Below are 23535 nucleotides of genomic sequence, written 5' to 3' on the forward strand. Positions count from 1 at the left end.
AGTGAAAAATTCTGGAGAGGGACGTTAAAAAATATACAATCAATCAATCAATCAATCAATCTATCTATCTATTTCTATTTCTAGAGCACATTAAAGTGAGAAAACAATGTATACAAACAAGTAAAAATAAATTATTGCAATTTGCTTCACTGTCATAACTTCTTCATAAATATCAAAATCGGAATATAATTGAATTTTAAATTCATTTATTCTAATCTTATCAGATTTTACAATTGTATATATATAGAGATATGTAACATAGTTACAAATGACTGAGGCAAAACAGTATATAATTAAAACATATACGTGAAAACCTCTTTTTTTACATATCTTTTCTGTGCTTTTTATTAGCTCATATGCATAAAAGCGCGTCTACCTATCTCCTTTCAATATTTTGCCAGAGAATTAATACATTTTTATAAACAGAGGAAGATATTAAAAATTGATTAAAATAAAAATTTAACCTCAGAAAGACAATATACATATGTTATAAAGAGGGAATTCAATAACTTGTTGATGCATTTGATATGTCACGTGGCATGCAACATTTAAGAATATTATTTAGTAGCTTGGGTTTTAAACTAGACATATACTTCTTTCGGCAAATGAAAAGACATGTCCAAACTAACATTTCTGCAGACCATATCTTTTACTGGTATTGTACTATTTCTTTCGGTTTTTGGAGTGGAATTCACTCCAAAATTCAAGCACTTCATTACTTTCGTTGGCACTATTTCACAAGAAATTTCTGAATTGAATGGAGTTAGTCTTGTGGTGTGTTCAACAAATTGTGCCATCAACTGGGCTTGTGTGGCATTATTATATAGCCCAAGAATGAAATCATGTAAAACATTACGAGAGTTTCTAAGTGAAAACTTCGCAAACAGTTCTAATGAAGCTGGAGATTGGAGATATTACACATTTCAATATGGTAAGTATTAAAAGTCAAACATGTTTGTGAAATTGTACTTTATTTCCACCTTTTTATTTGATGTAACATGCTTAATATTATTTTCAAAGCGTCCAGTTGTTTGGAGTTACGTGCCCTTGTCCCGGCTTTATCTGGTGTATACAGAATATACCCATGGAGGGACAGACAGAGACCTCTAGACGTATTTTGTGATATGAGGACAGATGGAGGGGGGTGGACGGTTTGTTCACTTTTGAATATTAACTTTTGAATTGCACTGTAGAATTTGCATATTATACAATTCCGATAGATTCTTCGAGCAGTATCTTTAAAAATTCAGGTTTTCTTATTGTTTTGAAGTATCTCAGGTGCAGAGAGACTATTCGCTACATCTATCTATTGTTTGGGTTACAAGTTGCTGAAACAAGAATAACAGCAGTTTCATTTCGGAAGTTCTATGGTCGATACAATGACCTTGTCAGCAAAATTACAATTTATCATTTAGTCAAATGCTGACTGCTGTTTTCATACTCATTGTTAGGGTACTATATACTAGTACACACTGAATTGTTGATCGATTTTCCCGTTATTTCCCGATACACAGCAGGTGTGACCGGTCGGCAGGGGATGCTCACTCTTAATGGCATTTGATCCCTTCTCTGATGTTTTGGAGGTCCGTATTTGCTCTACTCCTATTTTGTATTGTTTAATGAATTTCTGAGTTTGAATGAAATATATGAAGATAACGAAAAATATTCAAGCTCAAAAGTCGATAAAACAATACAAAATGAGAGCAAGCAAAAACTGACCTTTAAAACCAAGTTCCATAGATGAGTGACCATCCCCTGCCAACCGGTCCTACCCGCCGTTTTCTCCTTGTCATGCTCGGGGAACGATTGAAAAGTTGAATTCATCACGTTTATTATAGAGCTTGGTTGTCAATATATCTTAATGTTTAGTTGAAGGCCACAATAAGATTTTCTTCACGTGAAAGATTCTGGACATATTCTGCATCATATGAATGCAGAAATACAAAAAAAAAATATGTAGGTCTGCTAATAACAGGTCTCATTTGGTACAATGAGAATTCCAAAAGTTTGTTGGAAAACCCGTCTTCAAAAACCTACATAGATATCGTCAATAAGAGACTCAAACATAGTTTTATGTCAACTTGAGAGCACTGGTGTGTACAATCAGAATGTATTTTAACAAAATAATATTGCAAATGCCCAATTGAAAGGTAAGTAAATAAACAAGTTCTATTTTTATTGAAATAGCAGAAGCCAGATATCAAAAACCTTGCACTTTAATTTATCGTGGGGAATGGTTGTGTATAAAGTTGAAAAGTCAAAACTTTTTATGCTGTTGATTTTGGTAAAATTTTGTGATTTCAATTTTTTTCAAAAGTTACTTGGAATTCATAAGTATTCACATCTGATTTACAACACTTCTCGAATATATTGTTTCACAATACGCTTGAAGTTTCTTCTCCTTTACTGTTAATATCTTAGTGAGGAGTAAAGAAATAGGCTTGGAAGAACATTTACTGGAACCCACTGTTCGTTATTTCCATAGATTTCATGTAGTAATTCAAGTTAAGCAAGCGTACATTTTAGGTTATAAAACAATTGTTAGAATTTCTACTTTTATATTCCATCTCCAGATATTCTTCAGCCTCATATTGAGGTTCGCTATAAAATATTCTTTCATTTGAGAAATATTCCCAAATTTTTTTTGTACATGCAGGTTATACAACGCCGTACTTACGGTATACCATTCAACAGAGCATGGAATGAATACAAGAGAGGATTCGGATCAAAGGATAGAGAATACTGGCTAGGTAGGTTAATTGACTTATATTCAGTTTTTTCACGATTTTGTTTTTCAACTATTTATATCTTTATATTTTTGGAAAGTGTACACAAATATCTAAATCAACTAATGACGTCTTTATAGACCTTAACTGATCAATAAACATTGAAATTTAATTCAACGTCCAAGTAAAAGAAAATTTAACAAATACATTTTTTTTTCAAATCTTTGATATAATGATGTTTGTCATCACGTACAAGTAGTGTACTGATTGAATCTAAATTTTTAAAAAAGGACACCAAAAAACGAAGCATCGCAAAGAACATATCTATAAATCAAGACGGCATTTGACATCGATCCCGATGCAATTGAAGTCACTTCCGTTTTGCTCAACACTAACCCACCCACAAACAACAACACACACTATTAGGTTTCTATATTCCCCTTCCAACTCCGTCGTGAGAGGATAAAAATTGATTATTTGAATAATGTTTTAATGAGTGACATGCATGGGAAGCATTTTTTTCCTGTTTTGCAAATAGATGAAAATAATTGTTGTACAAGTATTGTGTATTCGATATATTGGATCAATTTGATTACCAATAAATATAACTAATTAACAAAAAGAAATCATACTAAGGATCACCTATAAAATAAGAAATTTAAAATTCAGTTTAAGTGTCATTCGATCATGTGAGACTCGTTATACCGAGTAATTCCAAAATGTTTGTTTAAATAAATAAATATTCATTAATATGATAAAAGAGGAGATATACACACAATTTTAATTTCATGGTCATTTACAAATTCTACTCTGAATTATGGATAAGCTTCAAAAGGTTGATAATATCTTCTTATCTCTTTATATGAATGTTGCAATTTATTTTAAAGTAACATGTATTTCTTACTATTTGTTTGCAGGTAAGATGCTAGAATTTGGAATTTAACAAAAATAAAAAGACACTGTCAGAAAATATTGATTTAAATATAAATGTACATAAAAAAATCAGAATGATGTTGAATTTCAAATATGACGATTCAGTGGCTCTTAAAAAAGCAATTATTCACCTTTCTTCAATTATTCAGAAGAGATTACAAGATAGATCGTGCATTCAATTTAAATGGATCTATCTGAAAATAAATACCCATTGGCGTGTTTTAATATGTCCCTTGTTCATAAGGCTCATTTTTACGCATAAATGCACTTTCCCTCTCAAGAAGGATATTCTTCAAGATCATTATAAAACTGATATTTTAATATTTCTAACGATCAAAATGAATTTCAATTTTCATTTCCCTACTGGATTCTCAAATGACTTAAAAAGATGACACTAAAAAACCGAATTCCCAAGATATTGACTGCAATGAAGCGATCACCATATTTGCCAGGATCTAGAAATTATTGTGTGCACGTAAACCTTACAAATGTAGCAATTAAAAGGGTGATCGATCTAAAAAATCAAACAAGGTTATTCAGAGAATTTTTGTCACCTGCTTATCGAAAAAAGAGGGTCGTGGGTATGGGGGTATGCCGGACGCCCTTCTTGATTTTCAGAATTATTTCTTGGTGAAAAGTCCATGAATATTTTAAATAGCATTTCATTCAATTGTATAGGAGAGTGCTGTATATGGTTATAGTTACACAATCTATGTGGTTCTGTTTTTTAAAACAATTTTAAAGAAAATAGGGTAATAATAGTAGTAATACAGTGCCCAATTTTTTCGACAAAAGAATGGGGAATTAACCCGTCTTTTTTTTTTTGACAGTGATCGTCGATACACCTAAATTTCAAGTTGAAAGCATGTGTTTCCTCTTTTCACGCATAAGGTTTTGAACGAATTCTGCATCATCTGAATACAAAATAGGTACAAATGGTAGCATGACAATTCCAGTAGATTGTTGGAAAAACCACACGGCTCTTGTCAATCAGAAATTCAAACATTTCGTTGAAATATAAACTTTAAAGTGCGCGTGTGTACAATCAGAATGTTAAAAAAATGCAAATGACCAATGGCAAGGATAGTAGTTACGAGTGTCATTTGCAAATGGTTGTATATGAATTTAAAAAAAGTCGTAAGGTTTTCATGTCGTTGATTTTGGTAAAATTTTGTGATTTCAATTTTTCCAAACATTCTTTATAACTTTTAAGTATCTGATTTAAAACACTTTTTGAATATGTTGAAGGACATTATTCTTGAAGTGTGTCCTACGCTATTTTAATATTTTAGTGAGGAGTAAAGAAAAAGGATTGGTAGAACATTTTTCTCTGAATAAAAATTTTAAAATATTAAGCGGTACAAAGACTTGTTGTTTGTTACCTTTTCTGTCAACAAGAACCTGTCCATTCTGATCATGTTTGCTATCTTATTCTTTTTTCGCCTTACAATTATTGAACATAAAAGGATAGTGGGTTATGAACAATAAATGTATTTAAAATAGGTTTGAAGTAGCTTATGAATGATAAATTAATTGAAAACTAATTTTGTGTAGTGTCTATCGATAAAGCACTATGATTAATATGTTTCATTATGTTTTTACTTGTGTAACATTCCAAGTAGAATCTTATAATTATTATGAAATGAGACCAAATACCAAAAAAGGGCTGCAAATTTATTTAACACCTTTAATATTTCTGGTCGTGTCATTTTGCAATTCATCGGAAAACCATACATCCGTTAAATTTTCAGAGTTGGGTCTTATTCAAATCCAATGGGAAAACTCTAAACAACTTCTAATTTCTGTCTCTTTCAAATGCTACATTACACATATCTTGTAAGGAATCAATTTTAAATCAAAGGGTATTTCATAAATACTAGATTTACCAAAGGTGCTATCTTGTTCATGAATGTAAGGCCTGTCTAAGGGATTTTTGTAAAGTTTCAGTAATAACTCTATCAATGGTACTAACGTTCTTTTTGGTCGGGGCACTCCCTAGTCTTTCTAATACCCGAATTAAGTAATGTGTCAATTATGGTGCCTTTAACTTCATGCTCCCTCATAAAACTGTAAATTAATATTATGTTGAGCACTTTCATCAAATAATGTTGTTTTCTCATGGTTCTAATGACTAAAGTAGCAGATTTAGACCTAAAGTAAAGATTACAATTTCTACCAGCTGTTCATATGAAGGTTCCATATTAAAAATATGATGACATCATTAGAACATTATAATTCCCTGACTTCTAAACAGAATTTCCCGAAAGTTTGTCATATAAAATGTATGCTAATACACTAGATGTTGACAAAATATCTTTGTGAAAGCTTTTGATTTGATTAAGTTATAGATGATCAAATGTGTAATATATGTTTTTGGACACCCTGTTCATTCGAGGTCGTTTTTCCGCTAGTCGGAAAGGCCAGAGAAGTTGCAATTGCGATTATAAGTGGATAAACTGAGTAAAAGCAAATTAAGTTCCTTGACTTATGATTTTGACCACATTAAGTGCCCATGAACCATCGATATTAGAATTTCTGGCACAACCAAATATCTCTTGTTCCAGGAAAATCTAATATCGCTGGTTCAGGCTCCTCCGCTTCATGGACACTTTATGTGGTCAAAACCTGCCTCAAATAAAAATAAACGTTGACTGACATTGTTTCGTGCATACGCTTTATAAAATATTTTACACTTCGTTTTTAAGGATTTAAGATTTCCGTTAATAGCACAAAAATGATACACCTGTTTAAAGCCTTCAAAATTATAATAATGGAAATCGTCAAGGTAGTTCAGTACGTATAAAATTGTCCCGTTACTGGAAAGCGTGTTTTCAAACTACGGCTGATTTAAATCGATTGAAATAAATGGTAAATAGTCATTGCGGGGATCTTAGAACTGAACATTGTGTGTGTGTTCGGATGAGACTTTAAAAACTCATGGCTCGTAACACAATAGACAATCACGAGAAAGATCTTTCAATGACAAATAGGCTAGCCATCATTAGTGAACAGTGGTTTAAATTTGAAGCTCTTTACCGGCATATGCTGATGTCCATATATATATATATATATATATATATATATATATATATATATATATATATATATATATATATATATATATATATATATATATATATATATATATATATATATATATAATAAAAATTCTCTATTGAAACTAAAAACAGTAATCAAGCAATATTTTAATGAAAATTGAATGCCATATTGAAAACAATTATTAAATTAAATTGATTCTAGGAAATGACCTCATTCATGCCTTGACTGTCGAAAGAACAACTTCGTTGTATATTGCTATAACATTGACAAATGGAACAACATTGTATGAGCAATATGAGCAGTTCTACATCACAGACGAGACCGATGGCTACAGGCTCCGTATAGCCGGAAACACAGAAGGAACTCTGGGTAATGTCATTTATTTCTGAATTGAATAAAGCTTGTAAAGAATTCGGTGTGTAAAAAAAAAAATCTGATGAACAGGTTGTCATTACATGATGATGTAAAAAGGTATGGGAAACGTACTCCTCTCTTTGGTGTACTCTCTTGATTTATAATTGTTGCAGATAAATTTTCATGCATTGAAAACATTACATATCAACATAAATTCATTCAATATTTAAGGCTTATCTTTTTACACTGTATTGCTTTAAATCTTTTCCACTATCATTTTAATTTAAAATATATTTTGAATATTTGGTTGCTTATTTTTTTCCTTAAAAGTGACACATTAGCAAATTCTGCAATGCAAATATCTCTCTTCAGATCGTTTTTAAGCTCAAGTCCACTCTTCTACATTTGGCTGTTTTATTACTGTTTTATTTCAAGTATTGTGAAGAAAAAATGTTACTATTTAAAATCCTTTTATTTGGATATACAGTATTAAGTATTTAGTACCCTTATTGGCGTATACGTGCATTACATATACGAGGAGTGATCAAAAAGTTCGCGAACTATCTCTATATCTAAAAATCCACAATTCAGAAGCAAAAAATTGGTTCACACAGAGCCATTTACAATTCCTATAAATAGCATATGCTGTAGTAAGTTTTGCTCCTTGTTTGTGACTTCACAATGGGAAAATGAACTCATTATGTAGAAAACTTGTGACAAACAATGGTTATCTCAGTCGTACGCGTTCAACGGACGACTGTAAAGTATATGGTATACTGTAAATGTATTATATTTGACGTGTACAATATGTGGCGGAAATTGATATTTGAACAAGTTAGCGTAGATTTGATTTAGTGCATTTCTTAATGTTCTTATTAATGTAGATATGTTTAAGTCATTTAGCGTTGTACTTGAATTAGCGGAAGCTTCTTTCCGCCAAAAACGCTAAAAAAGAATACATCGCCAAATGTAATACGTTTACAGTATTTTGGAAATTCCTTTGCAGTAGCGTATAATATATAATTTATACACAATTAATTAAGACAAAACACTTCCTATGAATTTAATCAATGATCGGATTGATCGTTTTAGTGAAGGAAGGCAGGTGGTTGAAAATGAACCTTGTTATGTTGTCTAGTGAAAGCAATTTTGAAAATAGATGTGTTTTAATTAAGCAATTTGATATCAAAGACATTCAATTTACAGTTTGAAAAAATAGTTGAATATTTGAAAATGATATGATTATAAAATACCTAGGAAATTGTTTACTTTAGATTTTAAACATATTAGATATGATTTAAAAAAAGAGGCATCCATTCTGTATCCACCTTGTATAAACGTCTCTCCCAAGACAGAAGATTTTGGTTTTGATGGTCACGATGCTCATGTTTGGGAATAACATTCTTATCCACCCATTCTGTTGCCGAGAATTGACCATTTCTAACAAATGAACTGTTCTTGTTATAAAAATTAATTTGCATGGAAAGAAATATGAAAGTCAGAAAAATACTTCAGCTTCTGTGACAGAACGCAACGGACGGGGTCATGTGACCACCTATATCACGTAATTTGCGCATGAGCAGAACTGTGGCAGATATGTATTAAAATTGGAGATAACTAATTCAAAATATAATCAACACTAAAATCAAATATTATTTCATTAATGGAAGTTATTCAATTAGCTCGGGAACTTTTTGATCACCCCTCGTATTGCAATATATAACATTACTTTATATACATTGGTAAACAAGTGTTACACAGGTGCTATTACATAATTTTACAGAAGAAAAATGTATGTAAAAAAAAATCCTAAAACAAAAAGGAATTTTGCAGGTGTATTTCGTATTATTGATATTGCTGTATGGTAAAGTTTTCCCTCTTTTCAAAACATTCAAACACAAATTTCTCAATTTTTAAAAGTATATAAAAAACACAAATTTCATAATAATATTTTTAATATATTTTTCCAATTTTTAAAAGAAAATGAAGTATATAAAATTTTTCAATTTTGATCATATCAGGTATAAGTAGACAATAAGGTAGTTAATGTTTTTCTGTCTTTTTTTCATGAAAATAATATACAATTAAGATATTCAGCCTGTTGTATAGTCAGGTTTAGATATTTAAACAATTTAAGAGGATGAGTGTTTTCTATATCTACTCTCAGTTTTTGGAAAAAACAATCAGTTTGTCTTTGTTCGAAATACATATAAAAGACCTTTTCATTTACTGACTCGGCGAAATACAACACATCTCCAAAACCATGTGACAAAAGGGTCTGTTTAACAAAAATAATCCACTTTGGAGCCATATTATTAATATCATAGTTAACACTTGACCTTATTAGGCAGTATTTTGATCTGAGAATTTTAAGCCAATATTTAATAATGCGAAATGTTCTTTCTAATTCACGATAAACAGCCAGGGTACATGTTGAAGTTTTAACTCCCAGTAGTTTTTTTTTATATACAATAATAGAAGCTGGTTATTTGACCAAATCTTATAAAGCCAGAATGTACCCGTATTTACTGACCAACTAATGTCTAAAATGATACCCTTTTTCTTACTTTAAGGTTTTGACCATGTTTGTGTTCAAAAATGTCATTTTGACCCTTAATCAGCATAAAATTCAACGTGTCGTTATTCCGAAACCTTACTGCACATAAAGACATTCCCTATCATATTCCAAAAAAGAAATCAACTACCAAACAATATAAGCAAAAGGGAGCCAGATTTTTGTGTAGATTTCACATTATCTTTTACCCTTCATTTGCAACCTTTAAAGGTGAAATTTACAATTTCAAAATGTTTTGCATGAGTTCAAAGCAAAGTCAACAAAGATTATTTGGCAACAGCTTAAAAAGTTGGTTGAGTAATAGGATAGTGTGACTAAAGATCTAAAGCTGGCTCTACTTCAGGTCTATGGTGTGACATGACGGAAATAGAGACAGACGGACAAGATTAACAATTAAATGCCCGGACTTTCTGTATTGTTTTATGGACTTTGATATTGGATACTGTTCGTTATCTCCATATCCTCCATTGGAGCATGTAATTTCAGAAGTTGACCAAAGTCATTGATATTTAAAAATAATTGCTTGAAGTCATTTCATAATTTAAAATTATATATATGTATACCCGAAACGTTATCTCTCAATCAAATATGAACATATTTTTGAGCAATTACCCTAAGTCTTGCCTAAATGTTATGATTTTAATTCTGTAGGAGACAGTTTGAGAGATGACTGGCCTCCTTGGAACGTCAATGGAATGCAATTTTCGACATTTGATAGAGACAACGATGGATTTTCAGATGGAAAATGTTCGGATTCCGGAGGGTGGTGGTTTAATCAATGCGGATGGACCTATCTGAACTCGGACGACGACGAAGCGCGACTTTGGGTCCCCACGGTGCCCAACAGGACACTTGTCCATGAAACAAAGATGATGATCAGATAAAAAAAAATCAGAATTTAGACGAAATCGAGGCCCCATAATGGGAAACTTCGATGTCTAGTTACACAATTCTCTATAAAAAAAAATGATGTTAATTAAATGATTTAAACATACGTTTACTAGAATGCATCAGTGGATATAACACAGCAAGAAAAGCATTAAACTTTAATAACTATTGTGTGTTTTCAGTGTGTTATTTTTTTATAGTCATATATTCATTTGGTGTTAGTGATTGATTAATAGATTGTATGTTGTTTTACGTCCTTGAGAAATATTTGTGTTTTGAGACACCCCCCCCTCTACATATCATATGTGTATAATTATTTGTTGTAAACATTATTTGTGCATGATTTCTCTTACAGCAATTATATTTGAAATGTAAACATTACCAAGTATACTATAAAAATGATGTTTGGTAATTTCCTATTATTTCATGTTTTGTAAATCCTACACTTTCATGTTTGGTAAATGACCAAGTTTACCGCGATGTGAAATATGGACTGTGAATTCATGGATACGTAAAAATATGGACTCCTACAATTATTCCAACATTTATTATGAATGTCTATTACAATTAACTTACAATGCATTGTGTAAATTGATCGTAAATACCGTTTTTCATGTGTGTCTATCGATCACGTTGTTTTCATTTTTGGTCATGGCGATTCGGAAGATTCTAATTTACAAGGGGGGTTTAGGTTATTGTTCTCCGTCCTCGAACATCATTATTTTATCATTGTTAACTTATACGCAACTTGTATTGTACATTTTTATGCAACTTACCTTTATTGTTTATTACTATGTATTTGTTTTACGATTCGGCGTCACATAGTTCGTATTTTTCATGGTTTGTCCCACTTCGGTGATGTTTTTAGTATCGTCTGCCATTTTGGTCTATACTTTCTTTTTGGTTAGGTAAAGCGCACTGCGCATGTCCGGTAGTTTACCCTATATAAGCGTCTCCACGGACGCTGAGGTTTCAGTTTGACTCTGCAGAACGTCTGCTCAACAACTTTCATAGAAATAGTACGTAAATACTGAAATACCTAATGCTTGGGGAGTTTTTACAATAGATTATATTGACCAAATAGATTTTTAAAGGCATTCAACAGTCTCTACGAAGTTTTACTATAGCTTACATTGACGAAATTGGTTTATTCGGAAAATCAACAGATACCATTTTACCAAATCATAATAACGTTACCAAATCATAATTACTTTACCAAATGATCATAATAACGTTACCAAATGATCATAATAACGTTACCAAATCCTAATATGTGACGTCAGATCTGACCAAATGTATTACATCACCATTGTTTATTTGGTTATCAAGTCATTTGTATTACATTTATTCCTTTATTAAAACATTGTTGAAACTTACATAATCTTATGTTGTGCTCTTGTTTGCCTCTGCAAAGTTTTTTACTGACCAACACAGGGATTTACTTACCAAAACTACCAGGAAATACCATATATATTGGTTACAATGAAATATATCTCTTTCATTGGAGATTTGATCAAATTACATAAGCCTCATACCTCGGGCACGTTACAGTCCCATTCGAGATTTTTTCACTCATGTAATGTCGTCACCATATACCAGTGAAGGGCTTCAAGTTTTGACGTTTACTCGGCACTCAGAACCATTGAGCAGTAAGGGATCTTTAACGTCCCAACGCCTTTTGTGACACAGAACCTCGGATTTTTGGGGTCTAATCCGAAGAACCCGCATCTTTCACTTCAAGTGCCAAGACAGTTGTTTCCCCCTTTTTTTATCGACTTAGGTCTGTCTAACTCATGACCTCCTTATCACGGAGCGAATGCTCTACCGATTTAGCTACCGAGAATACTTTGTTGATAGTGATTACTGAAGCAAAGAATTAAAACCAAGAATGTAAAAATTTGTTCCTTACACCTGGTTTGCTTTATTAAAATATTTCATATTCTCTTTCATTGCCTTTTCGAATGGGCACCTTATCTTTGAAAGTAAAAAAATGGATAAATGAAAAATATGTAGATAACGAACAGTATTCAAGCTCAAAAATCCGTTACACTACACAAAGAAGGATCACAGCAAACACGGACTCCAAAAAATCAGAGGTTGGATAAAGTGCCATGGATGAGTGGGAATCTCTGCCGACCGGTCACACAGCGACCCGCCGTGAGCTCTTTTAATTGGCATAATTGGGAATAACGTAAAAATCCTTCGTCAATTCAGTGGATAAATAATGGACTAACAATTAGTATGATAAACGTCAGTCTGGTGTGTCTCAATAATAAATTGTATTTGCTGACAAGGTCATTGTATCGACCATGGAACTTACAAAAGGATGACGTTAAACGAGACTGCTAATATTATTGCTTCATCAACTTGTTTGTCAATAATTTACTTCGTTTACAAATTGTGCAAACGTCGAGCATGCTCTAGCGTATCGAATCATCTGAGAGATATAAACATATAAACACCGTATGCAAGTGATGAAGGTATATTGTAGTATGAGTAATGCACATCATGAGCATCACGTTTATAATAAAGCTTGGTTGTGAGATTATCATTAATGTTTTTTTTCAGGTAAAATATCTAATTATGAAACGCATGTGTCAGACTCTGTGGTATCTTTTATCTTCAGCTCACTGCAATATATCGTATCGATATAAAAATGGAAATGACATTTTTTAATTAACAATACGTCGTCGATATATCTAAACGTTGAGTTGAAGACCACAGCAAGTATTTCCTTCTTTTCACGAATGAGATTTTGGACAAATTCAACTTAATTAATATCAAGAAAAAATGTAAGTCTGCTAATAACGGGGTGCAATTGGTACCCGGTACATGTACGCTTGGGAATTCCAATAGATTGTTCGAAGACCTGGTCCACAAAAACTACATAAATATTGTCAGTCAGAAACTCGAGCATCTTTTTATTGTCAGTTTCAGAGTACTTGTGTGTACAATCAGAATTGTTTTACAAAATAATTTTGCAAATGACCAATGACAAGCTTAAGGTAAGTACATTTTCGAGTTCTATTTTTAATTTAAAAGCAGCTCAGATATAAAAAAGCAAACTTTTTAAAAAGGATTTTAAGTTATCTGGGGAATGGTTGTGTTAAAAGCTGAAAAGGTTAATATAATCTGTTGATTTTGTGATTTCAAATTTTCCAAAAATTCCTTGGTATGTTTAAGTATCAATTTGAAGATTAATTGGATTTACCCCCTTTCTCGAATACATGTATATTGTTGCACAGTACTCTTGAAGTTTCTGTTTTACTACTACTAATATCTAAGTGAGAAGTAAGGAAAGAAGCTTGGTTGAACATTTCCTGTAAGGATTTTTATGAAGTTTCGGAATCCAATACAGATATGATAATTCAAATTCATTTTGGCTTTTTGGAATATTAAAATATTCAAAACTAAACTATGATTTTGAAGAATTCTTTTCTCAGAATGTGGACTGAGTATAAGTTAGATAAACACTTGTAGAATTAAATCAAAATTCCTCTAACTTTTGATTGATCCAAAATATTTTGAAACCGTTGTCTGAAAGCCAATTTATCTTTGAAAACTGAGAGATATTATTAATACATACGAAGAAATCAGTTAAATATCAAAAGCTATTGATATTCTATGCACACACCTTCGTACAAGAAACTGCATAACAGGGACCATGTATTTGGTAAATGCAATTAGCAAGCAACAGTGTCACGTAATTAATATAGTCCATCCCTAATTACTGAAGCCCTATAACTCGTCTTAGGATGGAGCAACGTTTCCTGTTTACATTAATATTTTGTATCTTGCACATTCCTCTGTTAATTAGATGGTTGCAGCTCTGCTCAAAGTCTGATTGGAAAGATCGATGTTAGAGAAGACATCGTGGAATTATTGTTCGCAAAATGAAGACTCTTCTTATTGTATCTTGTCACTCAGAGTTTGTTACCAAGTTCGTAATTGTTAAGAGGTTATTGTCAGTCGTTCTTAAACTAATAGTATCAATTACTATTCATATCAAATTTTTAAATATAAATAAATCCACTGTACGAAGTCAATTTAAGTTCAGATATAAGCAAATTGTACAAAGAGTTAAAAATTATAAATGTCAATAAGAAGAGGCGGTTTTGCTCCATGCATGTATGATACTTGGTACCGCATATACTAGGGGTAAGTTTTTGGGATGGGCATATAATTAACGCATCCAGATTAAGATTTCAAACGTTTAAAGTCTTTATAGGTATTTCTGTATTTCTTTCGATTCAGTTTTTGAAGTGCACAGATTAAATGCAGAATGACCTTAGAAAAACTTCACAAACAATTCAGATTCTATAAAATTTGGGCCAAATAGATTTTTTTCTCCATGGTTCGTTACTACAAAGAGCATATCATGAATGCAAGAACTTTGTACTGTTGTATAAAGGGTTTCAGACGTTCTAACAATACATTTGGATGAGGAAGCACTAAAGAAGAAAACAAGAACCAAAAATGATGCTTGATACATGGTATTTTAGAAAACATGTAACAGTAATTGAATCTCTACAAAAAGAACGCATGTGCCTGGTCAACAGGGGGTGTTTATTTCTCTTAACGCAACTGACTCCATCTCCGGAATTCCCAGTGATCTGAGTTTTATGTCCTCTTTTCATGGGTTTTTATTGTTTTGTAAATTTTTATTCAAATCACTGTTGACGTTTTATTCACCTTTCAATCTCTAAAGTAGGTCAGAGAACACGTTTATCAACAATAAAGTGTTTAAATCAAAATAGAAAATGTGTATAAGTTTTTTTAAATTTGATATATAACGAGGGCGTACAAAATATCAGATATTTAAAAGATACAATGTACATGTACGTCACCTGACTTACCGTTTTTTTTTTCTCAACAAAGAGATATTTAAGTCAATTTCATATGACAGAAAATGTTTTTGCATTCATTTAAAGACTCAAAATCTCAGACATGCATTTGAAGCTTTACTTGAGAACGTTTAAAATACATTTTAAAAAAATAAAAATTTATAAAAAAAATTACCATTTACTTGCTAGCCTAACAGTTTCAAAGACAGATGAGCATGTTTTTATCATTTATTCAATAAAATCGTTGGCGCCCACGGTGGATACCAGTAGTCGGAGTTCAAAAATGATTGCGAGCAATGATTGAACCACCAGCCTCCTTCCCGACTTCCACATGGTCCTCCTGGATACATGTCGTTGTCCCTATCAGCTGTGGAGAATTTCATTCCATTCAGATTCCAGTGTCTATAAGAGGGTGTCATACTATCTCCTATTCAAGGAAAGAAAATCAGTTAATAACACTAAAGGGCTGTATTTTAAAAATAACAATAAAATGAATAAGATATCATTATTCTGAATTCTAAATATAATTTGTTCATTAGACATTATGTATGTACCTGCAAGTAAAAACGGATATGTAAGGATATGTATCTCTTCCAGGTCTGTAAGGAGTTTTTACAGTTGCGGTGGGGGCACAATAATAATAAAAATTTTGATATTCAAAAAGAAAGGTAATCATATATTACTTTTGAGGGCCACTAATGCTAGATAGATTCGTTGAATATATTTTATTTGTAAAATAAGTGAAGTCACACATCTGTAAATTTTTAATCAAAATAATTAATTTTAAATAAAAGATTATTAATTGGGGTATATATCAAATGGAACAATTAAATCAATCATCATTTTTTCTGCTTGACACAACTATTGTAAGATAGCTTTTTGTCAATTGTTAAGTGAACATTGTCCAATTTATTGAGGGTAACAAGTACCGGTATATATGATTTTTTTTCTTTTGCGTTAATTTAATACTGTATAACAAGTAACAAGCTCGATAAATTGTCCCCCAAAGAATTATTGAGCGAACTGAAGCACCCGTATGAATGGAAGTATTGGCTTAATGGACCTCATTAGAACACAAAAAGTTCTAAAGAGACCCAGTGGTTGGACCGTCTGCTCAAGAGTGGCGAAGGAAGGAGTTGATCACTACGTCGCGGGTTCGAATCCTACTGTAAGACGTGGAAATCGGTCTTTTGGATGACACCGTAAATGTATAAACCGATCGAGATCCCGTGTCGCAAAAGGTGCTTGCACAAAAAAGATACTTTTTGTGCTTGAATCACAGGTATCGAGGGTTGTTCGAAAAGTTCGTGGACAACTGTCATATCTTTTTTTGACCTCATATGTTATCCAAATTTGGTAGAAATATTTTTACAATAAATCCAAATTATTTGTACTAAGTTTTTCCAAAATATAACGATTTATTCAAAAGGCATCCACACTTTAAAAATGCATAAATTAGATCGCGGAGCAGGTCAAAATTTAGTAAGTTACAGACAAAACGCTATAAAATGCCTATAGTCATATTCTCTGTAAAATGGAGCAAAAACAAAAAAAAAACAAAAAACCAAAAGAAAAAAAAAACCTAGTATCTCAAATTAAGAATTGTTACATGGTTTCGTATACAAAATTACGACTTTATATTGTGCTTTGTTGAAAAGAAATCAACTTAAGAGGATAGGTAGTGCTTATTGAAAACGACAAAAACGATGACATTTTAGAACGTCACGGAGCAGCAGATACGAGGCAATTTTCTGTTTTACTCAGGAAAAAACCCTAATGAACTATAAAAAGAGGAATCTAGAAAATATGTCACAAGCGAGTTGTGCATGTGTGAACAAATAGAACAGTCATTATTTGAGTGACAGAGACTCTGTATCGGATGAAGACAATCTGTGAAGCACGGTTTAACTGTATACATCCTATCAAAAACTTTAAAAAGTTGGAACGTCAAGGAAAGACATATGCGCTCCAGAGTTGCGTATCCCGTGAAAGCAGATTTAAGTAATAAAAGAAATTAAAACCTTTACAAAGGAAATTATACAACAAGAGCAATTCTTAAAAAATAAATGTCATGTATTAGAAAAATAATTTATAAAGTGAGCATTTGATTATACTGTGTGAAATGTTTAGGGATAGTGTTTTTTTTTAAAAATTCTTAACGCTATGTTTTGACGTTACATTGCCGTTAAGTGTGCTCCGCGGGTACAAAACATGTCAATTTTAAAAAGAAGTAAATTGATTCTTGTTAAATCGAATGGAATGATACTTCACATATCAACAAACCAAATGTTTTTACATATTATTTGTGCTTATTTTTAAATTTCTAGTGAGTAATGTAACGAACATTGATATCGTCCACGAACATTTCGAACAACCCTCGTACATATGCTTATCTTTCTTTTATGATTTTGTCTTTCTTTTTGCTTCATTATTATCTTTTTTCTTTGTTCTTCAGATGAAAGTTTATAAATGAATAAAATTAAAAATTCAAGGAAGAGATACACATTATAGAATGTAATCTTCATGTTTTTACTTATTGATATTTCATTTTCTTATATATATCAATCGTATAACATCAATTAGTTATTTATTTATGATTTTGAATACGTCTAGTAATTAGCAAATAATATACTAGTATCACAAATAGTTAGCAATTTGATTTCAAGCCAATAGTCAATTAAACAATTGCATAGTGTGCCAAGCCTTTTGTTGATAGAAACTTAAATAAGATAATTGAAGGCATCAAACCGCATTCATTAAGAAGTAAGAAATTAATTTGTTGCACAAAAAGAGTTTAAATTTCAAGCTTGAATGTTTCGTGAAATGAATTTCTTCGAGAAAAGTAGTGTAGTATGTAATCTGCAAAAGCAAATTCATTTCATTTCATACAGGTTTAGATAACCCTTCAAGCAACAATTCTCACTAATTTTATCATATAAATGAGTCGCCCGCGTGGCCCAGAGATTGGAGCCTCTGCTCCAGAGTCGCGAGGTAAGGAATTGATCCTTACGCGTCAAGGGTTCGAATCCCACTGCGGGACGTGGAGACCGGTTCTTTGGATGAAACCGTATAAACTGAGGTTCCGTTGTCGCAGTAAGTGCTGGCACGAAAAAATATCCCCCCTGCTCAATGGTCCTGCGTGCCAAGTATAGCACAAAATTTGCAACTCTCCACCGACAAGTGGCGGCGTCTCCATATGAGTGAGAGGGACGTTAAACAATATACGATCAATCAATCAAACAATCATATAAATTCTTTATTAAATTCAGAAATTAGCGCCCTTACCCAGAGTTCCTGTTGATTTTCCCGTCAGGTTAAGTCTGTAGCCATCAGCCTCATCAGTGATGTAGAACTGGTCATATCGTTCATATAGGGTTGTTCCATTAGTCAACGTTATGGCAATGTACAACGATGTTTTATTTGCTACCTTTAATTTGTGAATGAGGTTATTTCCTGAAAAGAGTATTTTAAAATCTTTTCAGTCTTTACAAATAATCTTTACAAGACCATATTTTATCTCTGATTTTAAAATCACAGTAGCTACGATTGATTGATTGATTGTATGCTGTTTAACGTCCCTCTCTAGAATATTTCACTGATATGGAGACGTCACCATTGCCGGTGAAGGGCTGCAAATTTTGGCCTATGCTCGGCACTTACGGCCTTTGAGCAGGGAGGGATCTTTATCGTGCCACACCTTCTGTGACACGGGATCTCGGTTTAAACGGTCTCATCCGAAGAACCGCCCCATTTAGTCGCCTTTTACGACAAGCAAGGGGGTACTGAGGACCTATTCTAACCCGGATCCCCACGGGGACACAGTAGCTACGAAGGGTGATTAGAAAGTTCGAGAACTATCTCTATATCTACAAAACGACAATTCAGATTACAAAAAAAATGGTATATACATAGCCATATTCAAATTCTATAAAAAGCATATGCTGAATAAAGTTTTGCTCCTTGTTTGTGACGTCACAATGTGGAAATGAAGTCACTATGTAGAACAGTTGTGATAAAAAATGGTTGTCTCAGTCGTACTCGTTTAACGAACGACTGTAAAATTTATAGAATATCTTGGAAATGCCTTTGCAATAGCAAATAATAATTTGTACACAGTTTATGAAGATAAAAGACTTCCTATAAATTTAATCAATGATTTATTGGTCGTTTTAAGGTAGATCGCTCGTCAGCTTTTTGGAAAAGTTCACACAGAACCTCTTACTTCAAAACTATTTATCAAAATTCCATTTTTTTAACATATTTAATTTCAACAATGTTAATGTCTTAACATTCAATGAAAGAACTGCTCAAAAAGCTACAAAAAAGCAAGACTTGTGAGGGACTATTTTTTGTGGTTGAAGGATATTTAGCAGATAATTCTGCAAATCTGCACATTTATTAGATTTATAATCTTGGAACCTTAGCCTCACATACTTTTACTCGGAGAATATTTTCCATTATCATATTGCTAGGATCATTTAATATAGGTCTTAATTTATATTTTTAGAACACGTTTTACACCTTCCTTCAACAAACGTTGCCAAAAAAATGAAGATATGTCTAAAAAGTCAATACAAAATTTACATCATTATTTGCCTGAAAATCACATATTTTGACCAATATTTCAAAATTAACATCACTGACCCCAACTTTTTCTTTCATTATTTTATAGTACTCGATACTTGTGACTGATCAGCACTTAAGTCGTAAAAAGCTTGATTTCAGAAAATGTTTTATTGCCTATTTAGTTTTTTTAAAAACCCAAAATATGTTACTTTGTAGTACAAAAAGGTCACACAATAATTTACGCGCATTAATTTGCAAAATTTTTTCAATGATAAATAATATTCCAAATATTTTACGTAAATTAGGATAATATATTTTTGCCATGGTTACAAATGATGAAATATAATTAAGGTTTAAGTAATTAACCAAAGAATTAAATTTTAAGTGCAAAAAGGTCAACTTCATTGTACCGTCAATCAGTAAGATGCACACTGACCCCCTATTTTCTCTGCGATTTTGAGTCACTCTATATGAGTACTTATCCAAAATATACTTCTCAATAAATCCTTGATTTAACAAATTTCACGAGTGACATACCTTAAGGTCAAGATCTAGTAAATAACTTTAGACTAATTTTTTGGTACTAGATCCATTATGACGTCATAATCAATTTCAACTTTCTTGTTCCCGTACTTTACGGCTTTAGCAGAATTATGTAGAAAATAGGGTATTTTCATGACATTCAATTTGAAATCATATGAAAAGTAAACTGGATACCTATATTAAATTTTATATTGATATAAAGAAGAAGTCATGAACATACTAATTACCGTTTTCTGAGAGACTGTAGGCAATCTGAATACATTTCTTTTGTCGAATATGAAGAAAACTCCCATACTCATGACTGGTTACCTACAAATTATACCCCGAAACACCTTATTTGACCAAGCTTAAGTTATAAAGCATCAATATAGGAATTTATTTCTCAGATTTGATAAATCTGTAGGCACCTTTCATTTACTAGATCTTGACCTTGAGGAGGGAAGCATGTTGCCCAGTGAAAGCAAATTTGAAAGGAGATGCATTTTAATTATGCAATTTGTTATCAAAGACCTCCAAATTACAGGCTGAGAAATAGTTGAATATCTTAACAATAATTTGTTTTTTAGAATACCGAAGATATCGTTTACTTTAGATTTCAAACATGTAAGATATTATAAAAAGGAGGCACCCATTCTCTATCAAACGTTCATCCTCCCGAGACAGAAGATTTGAGTTTTGATGGTTACCATGCTTATTTTTGGAAAGGATATTCTTATCCACCCATTCAGTCGCCGAGATTTGACCATTTCCAACAAATGAAATGTTCTTGTTATAAAAATTAACTTACATGGAAAGAAATATTAAAGCTGAACACTACTCGTAAATAGGCATTGTCCGCCATATTTCCCGTTCTTCAACGCTCTCCCTACAACTCGTATATAAGGAGCAGATCGCTAGTCAGTTCAATGTATTTCACTATAGAGATCCGACGAGTGTAGACGTATATCTTACAAAGCGTGCTACTCAATATCGATGAAATTATCAAATTTTACGCATTTTTTCCGAAACAGGACAAAAGTATCATGGAAAATACAGGTCAATACATTATTTACAAACAGAAAATGCACATAAAAACAAGAGATAAACGTAAAAAATCTAAGACCACGATAAGAGTACTACATGTAGGCCACGAGTTTCGAGTGTGCAATCGGGTATAACGAAAGCGAACGGTTTATATACCCGTCTGACAGTGCCTATTTATGAGAAGTGTTCAGCTTTAAACTCTTTCAGCTTTTCTGACAGAACGCTACGGTAGGGGTCACGTGAGCGCATATATCACGTGATTCGCGCATAAGCAGACTGGTGGCAGATGTGCATTAAATTTGGATATGACTTATCTAAAATATAATCAACATTGAAATATTGTTTCTTTTATGGAAGTTATTCAATTAGTTCCCAAACTTTTTGATCATCCTTCATAGTACTAGCCATAGGCTTTTAACTTTTGACAAGATTATTCAAAGGTCACATCGATATGATTTTTTTTCATTAGATATTAGAATATCAGGAACTTGATGTGTAATAAAGGAAACCCTCTTATATGTAGTGTATATACACGTGGGTTAGAAAACTCCATACGTTTGAATTTTATTTAAAAAAAAATCGAAAGTACGTATATAATTAAAACATTGACATCATAAAATATTTCTTTTCTATCTTCACTGCTGTTTGTTACTTGTAAGTGTTTTATCGTCCACGAAACCTGTAGAAAAAAGACCGTCCACAGAAACCGGCTCAGTTTGCTGTAATCATTGGACGTCCGACGATTAAAATTATTTTTTAAGAAATGGGATATAAGAAAAATATTCAGCATTATCGTCATATAGTTTACAAAAGATGTTTTGTTTTGTACAAAGGCTACGATGATGAATATGCACGATGTAGTACAGAAATTTATGTCAGAATTAATACTCGAATTTCCTCTAGTGTCTGTCTATATTCGTAATGAAAAGGTGAAGATAATTAATAGTGATCGATTCTGAAGAGAAATCTTTCTAACAATAAAATTTTGTTAACACACGAACAATCGAAAATATTGAATATTTTGGAAATTGTTGGCCAGAAAATTATTTTTTTAAAATCCGATCGCGGTAAATGTTCACATGCACGACGATAAATGGATTAATTATTTTTTATTTCAATATTCAGAGTTTTTTTTTTATTATGGTGATTTCTTTTATTGAAGATTAAAAAAAAATAAACGTTATTTCTTCGTAGTTTTTAGTCGTGATTTTTTCTTTAATTTAAAGAAAACATTTTATAAAACAATATATCTTTATATTTTTTTTCCTTCAAAACATTACGATGAATGCTGTTAGTTTACAAAATAAAGTTCATATTAGAATAATTATTTTACGTAGTTTCACTCAAAACTAGACACAAAACACGTAAAGTTGACCCTGATTACCAAACACAGACTTCATGTGTACTGCTACGTGTACAGAGATTTTTTACATCTTGGGTATTGGGGGTCTCCAGGTAAATAACATCACTTGTACTTCGACCACTCCCCCTCCTCAGGTAACCGTACGGTAAAAAAATTGGGTCTTTAATAGATGTTCAATCATTTGTGACATTTTAGTTGCTAAATTTAAATTTTATGGAATTTATAATAAACCTAAGCAAATTGCTTTATTGATCTTTGCCTGCACATTTACGTTTTTCTGTCATTTGACAGCAAAAAAAATCCCCCTTTTTCCACCGAGGAATAAATTTTTAAAATGCTAATTTGCTACCAAAGTTGTCTGTAGCATATAAGCCAAAAATGTCATAAAACAAAGCAAATGGCTTTCTAGATAGTAAAACACATACCTGTCCACTCGTAAAATCCGTTTACGAAATTCATTTCTACGAGTATTATACTGATTTTTTCCATGAAAGAATAGTTATATATAAAACTTGTTGATGAACAATTTCTCAACAAACTCAAAAAAGACTGTAATATTAATAAAACAACACACATCCTACCTAACCAGTATCATTGAAGATCGTCATTCCTTTGTGAATATGCGTGTTCGATGCGTTTTCTCTCTGTGCTAATTACCTA

General features: G+C 32.0%; 2 protein-coding genes across 2 annotated transcripts; one reads left to right on the forward strand and one right to left on the reverse strand.

Moving 5' to 3' along the window:
• Positions 1–834: 834 nt before the first annotated feature.
• On the forward strand, positions 835–10532 carry LOC134251046 (fibroleukin-like). Its single transcript, XM_062733411.1, has 5 exons — positions 835–931; positions 1021–1151; positions 2657–2750; positions 6921–7088; positions 10300–10532. Exons 1-5 carry the CDS (start codon positions 835–837, stop codon positions 10530–10532), a joined length of 723 nt encoding a protein of 240 aa, XP_062589395.1.
• Positions 10533–15604: 5072 nt separating this feature from the next.
• Positions 15605–23334, reverse strand: LOC134251047 (fibroleukin-like). The gene is made up of 3 exons (XM_062733412.1): positions 23301–23334; positions 18666–18833; positions 15605–15807 (listed from the first exon to the last, which is right to left on the reverse strand). Exons 1-3 carry the CDS (start codon positions 23332–23334, stop codon positions 15605–15607), a joined length of 405 nt encoding a protein of 134 aa, XP_062589396.1.
• Positions 23335–23535: the final 201 nt, after the last annotated feature.

Source organism: Saccostrea cucullata, unplaced genomic scaffold (assembly GCF_032062105.1).
Source record: "Saccostrea cucullata isolate Sc308-1 unplaced genomic scaffold, CSIRO_AGI_Scuc_v1 ctg746, whole genome shotgun sequence".
NCBI lineage: Eukaryota > Metazoa > Mollusca > Bivalvia > Ostreida > Ostreidae > Saccostrea > Saccostrea cuccullata.

Bases quoted from the DNA above. Each gene is read 5' to 3' on its own strand.
- LOC134251046 (XM_062733411.1), top strand. From the start codon at position 835: ATGAAATCATGTAAAACATTACGAGAGTTTCTAAGTGAAAACTTCGCA. The intron at 1,152-2,656 runs GTTTGTTCACTT...TTGTACATGCAG, and splicing joins CAGATGGAGGGGGGTGGACG to GTTATACAACGCCGTACTTA. The intron at 7,089-10,299 runs GTAATGTCATTT...TTAATTCTGTAG, and splicing joins AAACACAGAAGGAACTCTGG to GAGACAGTTTGAGAGATGAC.
- LOC134251047 (XM_062733412.1), bottom strand. From the start codon at position 23,334: ATGAATTTCGTAAACGGATTTTACGAGTGGACAG. The intron at 18,834-23,300 runs GTATGTGTTTTA...TACTCTTTTCAG, and splicing joins CGGATTTTACGAGTGGACAG to GAAATAACCTCATTCACAAA. The intron at 15,808-18,665 runs GTAAGGGCGCTA...TTCCTTGAATAG, and splicing joins AAAATCAACAGGAACTCTGG to GAGATAGTATGACACCCTCT.